General features: G+C 52.2%; 1 protein-coding gene across 1 annotated transcript; it reads right to left on the reverse strand.

The window, feature by feature from the left end:
• Window positions 1-579: 579 nt before the first annotated feature.
• GSX2 (GS homeobox 2) lies at window positions 580-2,154 on the reverse strand (the record flags this gene model as incomplete). Its single annotated transcript, XM_079778424.1, has 2 exons — window positions 580-920; window positions 1,581-2,154. 2 exons carry the CDS (start codon window positions 2,152-2,154, stop codon window positions 580-582), a joined length of 915 nt encoding a protein of 304 aa, XP_079634550.1.
• Between the last annotated feature and the right edge of the window lie 9,296 nt (window positions 2,155-11,450).

An 11,450-nucleotide genomic window follows, 5' to 3' on the forward strand; every position in this document is an offset into this window, starting at 1 on the left:
AACCTTGATTTTGTTTCATTTATTTAAATAAATATAAATATAAATCTTATATAAAACTATTCACATAAAAAGAGACTTCCAACGCTTGGATTTTAAACTCTCCCCCAGGCAAGTTTTCAGAAAGCAAGACCTACAGGGTGTACTTTTCTAAATTATTTGCAAATCAACGCTTTTATTTAAAAAACAAAAGGAAATAATCGGGAAACCCGGTGTTCTTACCAGGTTCTGAAAGACGGTAGGGAAGGGAACGTGACAAGCGCTTTAAAAACAAAACCCGGACAGTGCTAAAGTTAAGCCAATGCGGCTTTTTTCCTTCTGTTATAGGACAAGACTGAGTGGAATCTAGGTTATTTACATTTAATCAAAATCTATTCGCCTTCTCCAGAGTGGAACCCTAAACAGATAGGCCAAGGAGTAGACGCGAAGGATCGGCCCGGCGGGTACGCCCTGGGAACACGCAGCTCCGTGCTTCTCTGCAGCTCGGACCACGCAATGGGCGAGGATTTGACCCCTGGGTGCCTGCCGCCTGGGCTTTGTGGGGGCTCCCGGGAGCGGGTGCTGAGAGGGAGGCGGCCCCCCTCACAAGGGGGAAATCTCCTTGTCCTCGGTGGCCGAGGCCGGCGACAGGGAGTCCTCGTCCTCGGAGCGCGCGTAGTGCGCTTGGCTGCCGACGCACTTGCAGCCCGCGTGACTGTTCCGCTGCGTGCCCTTCCCTTCCTTCTTGTGCTTTACCCGGCGGTTCTGGAACCAGATTTTCACCTGCTTCTCCGACAGGTTCAGGTACGTGGCGATTTCGATCCTCCGGAGTCGAGACAGATACATGTTGGAAGAGAATTCCCGCTCCAGCTCCAGGAGCTGCGTGCTGGTGAACGCCGTCCTCATCCTCTTGCCATTGGGCACCTGGCTGACGTCCGAGCCCCCTGCACGCGGGCCAAGAAAGGGCAGAGAGGTCATTCTCGAGAAACGCGCTCCCACCCCACCCCCACCCCCACCCCCGTGCCATCCCTTGGAAAAGATGCCTCTCTAGGACCCCTCCGGGAGCTCAACCAAATAGCTGTGTCCGTCCCTCACCCTTCCCACGTTCTATCACATCGCTACTTAGCCTGGAAGGACAGAGATGCCCAAAGCACGGGAAGGCCTGAGGTGTGCGGAACCGCAAAGCCGGAGGGTTTAAAGGGGGGGAGGGGGGCTGGCATAGTCAGATCATCTCCTTTCTGGCCATCCAGCTTAGCCCAAAGTGTGGAAACGCTTTAGCCAACTGAAGTTCAAACACACCCACCCCGAACCTCAGCCAGTTACTCGGCCCTCAAGTTCGACGTCCCTGAGGCCCCCATATTACGGAACACTTGGAGACCAGGGACCAGGAATGAAGCGCACCAGACTGCTCGGAGAGGTTGGCCAGCTAACTTCCACCTTCGTGGAACTTCTTGGGACCGCTTCCCAGTTACACTGAAAGCCCCTCCTCCCTCCGCCCCCCCCCCCCCCCCCAGCAAGCTCCCACTCCCTCCACTGTAGGCGGAAAGTTGGTTCCCGAGAGACCAGAAGGCGCGGCGCGCAGGTGCCCCAAGACGCCGCCCTACCCATGGTGAGGCAGTGGAATCTCCGCGGGTCCGCCACGTTGTAGGTGGTGGCGGCGCAGACAGGTGCGTGGTGCTGCGTGTGCCCCAAGGCCGCTGCGGCCGCTGCCGCTGCTGCCGCGGCCGCCGCTGCAGCCGCCGAGCCGGGCTGTTGGGGCTGGTGGTGGTGATGGTGGTGCTGCGGCGGGTGGTGGTGATGGTGCGAGTGGCTCACGCGCGGGCAAAACTGCGCGTCCCCGGGACCCGAAGAGAACTGACTCTTGAGCAGGGGCAAGGCCCCGGAGCCCCCCGCCGCCCCGCCACTGCCGGCCCCGGTACTCCCTGTCCCTGCGCCCCCGCCGCCGGAGCCCCCCGGCCCCCGAGTGGAGTGCAGGTGCGAAGTGACGCAGAGCGGGCACACGCAGAACGCGCCGCTCTTGCGGGACGCGCAGCCGGGCGCGGACATGGACATCACCAACGGGGACGGCATGCCCAGCGGGATGAAGAAATCTGGCCCGGGGTGCGGCTCAGGCAGCGAGGGCGCGGGTCTTGAGGTGTCCTTGATGATGAGCGAGTCGACATAGAAGGAGCGCGACATGTCGGGAGGGGTGGGTAGCTGGAGGGCCCGGCAGGCTGTGGCGCCCCCTCCCCTCTCCTGTTCAGCGCTCAGCCCGGGGCGCAGAGCCGGTGCAGCCAGTCAAGCCCTTGGGGATGCGGAGGTGTCGGCGTCTGGGCTGCGAACAAAGGGGTCCCTGGAGAGGGCTGGTCCCGAGGTCCCCCGCCCAGCGCCCCGGCTCCGGGATTTTATAGCCCCCACCCCGGCACGTGATGCAGTGGAGTACCGCTCGGCTCAGGCTCCTCGGCAGCTCCCCACCCTCGGGATAGGCTGCCCGAGTCACACACAACAGAAGCGGCGAGGAGGGGCGGGCGCGCGGCAGGGAATAACTCGGAGGAGGGGGGTGGGGGGAGACTTTGCAAAATGTAGGTTTTGTTAATTTCGCGGGGAGGCCGGCCTCCTCCCCCTCTTTCTCCACGCTTTCCCGAGAAATCAGAGCTGAATCCTCCATCCCACCCCTTCTCTTTCCTGGGCCCCAGCCCAACTCCTCCGCTCCCGGCCGCAGGGCGCACCAGGTGGAGACTTTGAAGCCTTTTTAATAGGGATGCCCAGTGCTCCCTGCTCCGCTGTGCCAACCGTGACGAAGGCGCGGTAAAGTGTGAGGCCTGCAGCTTGGAGCAGGATTGTGCAGGCAAAGACTGGCAGCAGCCCAGTCCCGGAGCACAGCTTGGGCCACGGGCACACGTACGGACGCACGCGGAGTCCCCCAGCTTTTGGCCTTGGCCAAGGTCATTCATGTGGGTAGTCCAGGAGGGATCCCGGCTAAGAAGCTGACGGGCTTTCCATTCTGATTTTGAGAAGCTCTAAAATGCCTTTGCACTTGGGGCTACTCAGATCAATGACCCTTCTTTGTGTCCCTTTCTAACGGGCAGCTCCCCCTTTGGCAAAGAGAGATGTTGACGAGTCACTCTTTTCTTTCTCCAAATGGTTCCACCACTTACAAACTCCATCCAAGGACTTTGGAGAGAGGACCCAAGCCCTAGCCCTCTTTGCTCTGGGTCCCCCCTCCTGCACCTTGGCATTGTACAGATCTCGGGCAGCTGGCAGACTACCTGGGAAGCCCTGTCCCCTCGGCACTCATTTAAAAAATCCCAAAAAGATAGAAGGAAATTGAGCCATTCAAGGAACCCAGCCTCGGATGGCAGGAGTATTTGGAAAAGGACATCTATGAGTGGCACAGGGTTCCGTGGAAAACTTGGACACCCGTGGCTACGTGAAAGGGTGGCTGCCAGATGGGACTATTGATCTTTGGGGAAGGCAAGGCGACAGCTTTCTCTTCTCCCCCCAGTAGAAAATCTGTCTGGAGTCGGGAGGGTGAGCAACAGCTACAAACCTGACCCTTTCCCCAAAACAGCTCATTTCAGGCCTGAGTCCACAGTGGTGCTAAGAAATCTGGGGGCAGGACTCCTGCACCTGTGAGAACCAAGAGCTCAAATCCTAGGGGAGCACCAGCTTCTTAGCGGAGACACGGCTGCCGCTCTGTCCTCTCTGTCCTTCTGTCCCTCCTTTTCCCCTTTCCATCTCTGCGACAGTCTCTCCTGCCTGCTAGAGAAGTGTAATTGGGTTGTAGGGACGCCCCGCTCTGGGGAGCCCAGGATTTATGGATGGCAATTAAAGTTTTATGAATTGCAGCTGAGGCTGGTTATTGAGCTATTTGAATGTGATTAGAATTCAATTAGAAAGTGGTTAGTGGACGGTGGGTCTCCAGAGTGTAAACAGACAGCTATTCCAGAAATGTGTTAATCCAACATCTTGTGACAACAATTAAGGAATCTCGGGGCTTAACTCAGGGCAGCTCAGCTGTAACTACTTTTGTACCACAAGGTTTGCCGGTGCGGCCATCGCAGATGCTCAGCCCGACCTCACTCGAATCAAATCAGGAGAATCCAGGCAGTCCCTGGGATCATTCCAGCCCCCAAAAGAAGAGTGGGAGTTCCACCATCAAGAGAAGCTTAATGACAGGGTGTTTTTTACAGGCCTAAAGTGTCCAAATAGATGACATGATAGCCCCATGCACTTGCAAGTAATATATTCATGTAGGTATATATTTGAAATTATATAACATATTTATAAGATATGATAAATATAAATAAAATATATATTTTATTTATTTCCTCCTCTGGACTAGGTAGAAGTTATCCAAGACCTATTTTGGGCTGAAGGTTTGGGTCACCAAGTTCCCAGCAGTTCTGGGTGTGTTCACAGGAAGAACTATGTGCATGTGCTGGAAGTTGTGCTTCTGTGAAGACCATTTTATCTTGGAGAATCCTAATGACAAAGCTTGAGCACCTAACTAAGTGTGTACCTGGCTACAGAAACAAACGTGAGGTTGTTGGAGTGCTGAGGAACTTTGAGAAAAGTGAGAGGCTCTTGGGGTTGCTTAGAGCTGCAAGGGGAGCAGCGGTTTGGAGCCACACTGGGGCCAAAAGCAGACCATGTCTGAGAAATTTGCCGATTAGGATACTTGGTTAATTGATTGAGCCCAATAAGAGCAAGTATTTGGGTGCAGGGGTCATGTTCAACATTAGAGTCTTAGACTTCTCTTTAGTTCCCTTTGGATCTCTCAGTGTTTCTCCTTCTGTCTGTCTCTCCTTTCCTCCACTCCAGTCCCGTCTTCAGAAGCAGGCCCCACTATGCCTTACCACCCCCCATCCCCACCCCACCCCCCCCACACACACGTACATGCAAGGAAGCCTACCCTCCAAGGCTGTGGGCAGCCTTGCAGCTCTCCCTGTCCAGCTAGAACCTTCTCCAGGACAGCAGCATCTCAAATCAGCTCAGAGAGAAGGGGACCCTGGGAAGACGTCGGCGAGCCCCCATGGTGCCCCCACTGCTGCACAATTTTATTTCTCAGTGATTCTGTCCGATAAAATTTCATCGTCCATTAAGTAATCCCTGAAATGAGAGCTCTTATGAGCCTATAATGAGCTCTAATTGCCAGGACTCGGGGAGCCACGTGGAAGGATTTATTCGGTATTAAGCAGTCGGGTACAGAGTACAGGCTGTTACCTAAGCCATTGCTTTCATAATTCAAGGAGAAAATTAGTTCTTTTAAGGAGGGGGATCCTTTGATTTCCTCCCTCTTGCTCTGGATGACAGGATGGCTTTGTCTTCCTTGAGTGCAAGACGATGTCACAAATGCGAAGGTAACAAAATCGTCTCCCTCCGTCCCCCAACCCCTGCCTAGTCTGGACCCCCCCACCCTTACCCTCAACTGAGAAAAAAAAAAAAATCAAAGCAGTTCAGAGGTGCCGCCTGGTGCTCCTGGACGCTCCAAACAGGAGCCTGGGCGAGCAGTTTCTCAAGAATTCAACTTGAGATTTGAATTCTTGGTTGTTGCTTTCAAAAAGTCTCCCAATACTTTACCCCAATCCGGGATCACACCTGACTTGAACCCCACACTCCCTTCTCTTTCCTTCTTCCTTTTTCCTTTCATGGGCAAAGTCAGAGAAAGTTGAGGGCGGGGACTCAGCAGTTGCTTATTCAACAGGCTCTGGAGTTCTGACCCATTGATGTACTCTGCGGTTTTTCCGGCTGTAACTCCCACTTTGCCCCTCCCTCTGAGTGTCCCCCCCCAAAAAAAAAGCGCCCCCCTCCATCCCTAGTCCTTTTTTTCTCTGCGTTTCAGCGTTTGCCCACATGGTTCTCCTGCCGCAAACCGAGGCTGCGAGCGGGGCGGGACAACCCGGGAGTTGGCGGGGCCGCCTCGGATTTATTTGCTTCTCTTACATTGATTTCATATTAGTTTCCAAAGCGATGAATGATCTCAAAGCTGGGTTTTGTTAGGCGAACACAAACAGGAGACAGGACTTACTTGCCCCCAGCTCCCTTTAATGAGGTCATTATCAAAGCGTGAACAAGTCTATGAATGTTTTATTGAAAGCGCATCGTTAACTTGTATCCATCCTTTTCTCCGAGTGGCATTGTGATATTGCTGTCTGTGGCACATCTTACCCGATATAGCCCGAGATTTCCCCATTCTCTGTAACCAGGCAACCCTTTCTGAATACCCAAAAATTGAAAAGAACCGCTTAGTCTTCAAGAAAGTCCTCAATAATAGTGGAAAAGAACAAAGATCCAGGAGACAACAAAATGCCACAGGGGTGACTTTTCATGAGCAATTATCTCTCATTAATCAGAAGAACAGCTGCAATATTAATTTTCTCTCTTTCTTCCTCTCCTTTCACAGTCCCCAACATTTGAATAATCACAAATTTTGGTTTTATGAAGGAGTCACATTTTCAGGGGCTGGAGGAAAAGCAGCTACCTAGGTGAAGAAGGAGAAAACGCTCTCATTTTTTTTTTTTTTTTAATTTGGGGAAAGCTGCCAACAAAGCAAACTGGGGGGAAAAAAATAAATGAGAGAAATACCAGAGAAAATGGTGCCCCCCCCCCTTCTTCTTCTCGGGGGCGGCTGCGAATCGGGACTCTTTTTCCGGCACCCCGCACTAACAACGCCCCCTCCCCTCTTCTCTCCCGCTGCCCAGGCCCATGCCCCAATTCTGCTCTGAGCCGGGCGGAGGGAAGTGTCCCCGGCGTCTGGCGTGGGAGTTTCGGCCGGGTTTCTGCCCGTTTAACTTGCAAACGTGAAGCCAAGCGTTGCCGATCTGACCAAAGGAGACACTCTTTGGGCGTAAAACTTGTTGTTATTGTGGCCATCAAAAGCCCGCCTGCCTGGGAGGAACGGAGACGGGCATTCAGCAGACGCGGGGCTCTCGCTCTCCTTAAAAGCGTCGGGGAAGCGATTGTTCGCAGGGTGTGTAGGCAGGGTGGAAAAAAAAAATCGAGGGTCTCCAGATAAGGCTGTAACCTGCAAACAGGAGTTCAAGACTCTCATTGACACCGAGGCTGCAATGAGCAACAGACACCCTGAGAGAGAGCCCCAGCCCTCCGGAGCTGGATGAAAGCGGGGCAGTGGTGAGTCCGTCCCCACATTCCTCCGCTTGGCTGAGGGACGAGGCCCCTTCATCTGCCCAAATGTTGTCACTTTTCCTGCAGGGCCCGGCGAGGTCGCGCCGCGCATTTTAAGAGGCGGTGGCGGGCCTTGGGCTCACCCACCACCAAAACATGATCGTGCTCTGCCCTCGTGTTGATCCGGAGCCTGCGGGCCTTTGCGGAAACTCGGTTCGCCTTTGCACTCTGCACCCGCGCCAAGAGCTCCATCCGGCCCTGCAGGGAGGGAACGCGGGGAGGCGTCCAGAGAAGAAGTGAAAAGTTGGGTTCACGATTTCAGGACAGTCTCGGCGCGCTTCGAACAGGGTTTTTGGTTCCCGACACACAGCCCTGGGCCCGCCACTTCACCTCAATTAATATTCGCCAACCACCACCAAATCCTTAAGCCTAACAAGTCATCCCTCCCCCCACCCTTAAAGCTCTCCTCTGTCATCGGAATAAAATTTATTGAGCTCCTACTCAGTGCCCAGCGTGTGCTGAGCGCCGCGGGGAGCACGCCTGAAAAGGCCCAGACTGTATCCAATAGAATATTGTTTCATTTCAGTAACAATGGCGTGAGGTGGGGGAACAATTATCCGGATAATTGAAGCAAATGCTCCACCTTCCGTCCTCCCCCAACAGTTCCCTGGTGCTAGCCGTCCTCCCCTCCCCCCCCCCCCCCCCGCCCTTTTACTACTTTTTTCAGAGTTGGTGGTTTTTGTCTGGTTGGCAGGGTTGGGCGGGGGGGATCTTTGAAAGTGGAGGGGGAGGGCTGAATTACCTTCTCAGAGGAATACCAATTCCCCTCTTCCCATGGCCTAAGTTTGCTGAAAGCGGTGGGCCGAAATAGCTGCTTAGCAATGAGATTAAAGAGAGGGTTTTTTTTAGTTTTTTTAAATGTTACCAAAAAGAGAGTGAACGTTTATAATCTTTAGCAACTTGGTCTTTCTGGTGTTTAACCTTGGACATCTACAAAAATCACCTGGAGAGTTTTATATAAATACGGATACCCTAGAGATGTATTGTATTTTATTTATTTTTATTGATTTCAGAGACGGAAGGAGAGGGAGAGAGACAGATGGAAACATCAATGATGAGAGAATCATTGGCTGCCTCTTGCACATCCCCCTACTGGGGATGGAGCTCGCAAACCCGGGATGTGCCCTTGACTGGAATGGAACCCAGGACCCTTCAGTATCCACTGAGCAAAACCAGCTAGGGCTGCCCTAGAGATTTTTTTTTTCCCTCCCCTGCCCTAGAGATTTTGATTTAATGGGGTGGGACCAGTTCATCAGAATAAAAACAACAACAAAAAACTCTCCGTGAGGTTCTGATGCAAGTGAGAGTTGAGAAATAAGAGATAAATCCTACCCCCACTTATCCTGGAACCTCAAGAGAATTAACAACCTCTGAGTGTCATTCAGCAGTTGATATTTGGAAATCGTATTTCGAGTACCTACTACAAGACAGGCAACATGCCAGGGAATTCCCTTGCCCAAGTCCTGTCCCCTGAGGGTCTCCCATATGGTAAATGAATCAACAAATCAACAAAGAGCTGGTGGATTACAGTAGTTCTCCTGAATATACGTACCCACTCGGTTCTGGGAATGGATAAAACGGAAACCTGAAGTGACCTGTAAGGATGATTGGGTGTTGGCCCCGGACAGGGGGGATGGGGAACGTGTAGGGCCACCAAAGAGAGAGCACCAAAGCCAGGGAGAGTTTCTTTTGGCAAACTGCAAGAACGGAAAGGAGTCCAGGGAGGTGGGTAGAAGAATCTCAGTTTCTGCATCCGTGACATAGGAAAAATGCACGCCACCTTCCAGTCCTTCTGGGGAACCAAGGCCTGCCTAGCAATATTCTTGGTGTTAGTAAGAGTCGGTGGCGCCTCTTGCTTTTCTTGTCTGGGACCTACAGCTCCCTGGGCTCTGAGGCTTGGGAAAGCGGTGTCAGAGCCCTGGGTTTCCTACAGAATAACCAGGAAGTTGGAGCCCCTGCGCAATCGTACCTTCACCCCCGCCTGCCTTTTCTGGCAGCGTTTCACCTTCCAAGGCTCGTCTGCAGCTTGGCTCCGGCTCCCGGAAGGCGCCTAGCCTGGGGGGTTCTCTAGCCCTCAGTTTCTGGGCGTACCTGTCTCTGTTTAGCAGCCCCATCAACCTTGGCCTGCCAGGCGAACCTTGCCACCTCCCACTCTCCACCTCGTCCAAGGCCTCACATCTTGGCAATCCTCACTTGGGACTGCGCCCTAAATGTCAAGGCTCCTTTGCCCTAGAGAAACCTCCAGCGTTGTCGATTGGTTTCACAGATGAGGAAACAGGTACCTTTAGAACATATGACAATCTTCAAATCCACCGTATCCGGACCTCTCATTGTGTGTCCTGCCTTGAATCGGGAGCCTTGCCTTCATGACCTCATTTAATCTGCACAACTGCCCTGCCAGATATAGCACCATTATTATGGCTATTTCTATGATAATATCTAGTCTTATTGAAGTTCAAAGACTTAACCAAGGTCACACACCTAGAGATGGCAAAGCCTATCACCAGGATTCAGACTCTGTAGAATGTAGGTAGGGGTCTGGAGTCTTAGGCACTAGGCAATACTATCTATATATATAAAAGCCAAGTGACCAGAAGACAGGCCAACAGGCCTGATTGGGGGCAGGGCTGGCTGTCAGACCTCCCGCAGCCCCTCCTCCTGGCCCAATCGGCCCCCATTGGGGCTGGCCGGACCCCACCCATGCAGGAATTAATGCACCGAGCCTCTAGTCTCCTAATAATACCTAGCATTTATTGAGCACCTACTATGTGCTGAATATGCCTTAAGCCTTTAATGCACCATTTATTTCTTACAATGACCCTGTGAGGTAGGTACTTTTATATTCTCAATTGTTTATCATCCACTCCTTGGTTAGTGTGGTTTTCCTATTTTTAAAGATTACAAAGGAGAGCTTGATGTAGCCCATTTGACAGAAAGGGCACAGAATGAAATTGGGTTGAGGGAATGTGATTTTCATTTATTTATTTTTTTAGTGATTTGTCTTTATTTGTGCGCAGAACATAGTAAGTGCTGAAAGACTTTTGGAGCAGATGAAAGCAAAATCTTATTCTTTTACTTCGAAAACCTTCACCATAATTAATACATATGTCTGCTGGGTTATTTCATAGCTGGTGGGTACTTTGTTCAGTTGAGTGCCAGCTGCACCTGGGCAGAAACTGGGTCTCTTTTGTTATTCACCAGTGTGTATCAAACGTCCAGCCGCGTGCTGGCATGTATTAGGAGTGAAGTAAATATTTTCTGAATGCCTGATTCCTCATTTGACAGATAGGGAAACCATGTCGGAGAGGCTAAGCCACTTGTCCAAGGCCACATAGTTTGGAAATAGCGGATGGAGGATTCAAACTGAGGACTTTCTATGCTAAGATCCTGCCCCTCTTGTTTTGATAGTAGTTATGTTTATTTTTTATTATGTTTATTGGGGGTGACATTAGTTAATAAAATTATGTAGGTTTCTTCTCTCTCTCTCTCTCTCTCTCTCTCTCTCTCTCTCTCTTTCTTCCTCTCTCTCTCTCTCGCTCTCTCGCTCTCGCTCTCTCAGCAGGCTGACACATGCAGATACTCAGTTTGGATGTGTCTGGAGTCTTGGAAGCTTGACTACCCTACCTTCTCCTTGAGAGCTTGTTTGGAGGGTCTAGCAGGGGAGCACAGCTACTCATATACCCTGGACAGAAGAACAGTTCTCTCCTCTATCCGGCAAGGTTGTCCTCCTCCACCCAGCGCTCAGCTTCAGGAGGGATGCACACATAGAGTGGGTAAGCGGGGAAAGGGACACCTGCCCAGCCAGCCAGATCAGCCGAATCAAAGCTGACGATCAAAGGGGTAACAGCCAGATCTCTCTCACATCCAAAGTCATATAGGTTTCAAGTGTACATTTCTAGGATACATCATCTGTACTAGTATACGGCATTGTGTTTACCACTCAAAGTCAAATCTTCTTCTGTCACCATATATTTGACCCCCTATACCCTTTACTATTCCCAACCCCCTTTCCTCTGGGAATCACCATACTGTTGTTGGGATCCTGCTCCCCCTTTCACCCTAGGCCACAAGGACTGAGCACAGGAATGGGGCTCAGGAAGTCCGTCCTCACTATCCCTCCCCACCCCCACATTTGGGTGAAGCAGAAGGAGGTAGAGGAGGTTGGAGAGGCCGCTCCCTAGATGAGGGTAAATTGGCTCTGAGACTCAGTGAGGTGCTCCCTGTGGGGCTGCTCCTCCTGGGGCTGTAGTTCCCCAGGGTGAGAACTGCATCCCAAACCCCCCCCGCCCCCCCCCCCCCGCCTGCCA

The sequence above is a fragment of the Cnephaeus nilssonii genome, assembly GCF_951640355.1.
Source record: "Cnephaeus nilssonii genome assembly, chromosome: 1".
NCBI classification, from domain to species: domain Eukaryota; kingdom Metazoa; phylum Chordata; class Mammalia; order Chiroptera; family Vespertilionidae; genus Cnephaeus; species Cnephaeus nilssonii.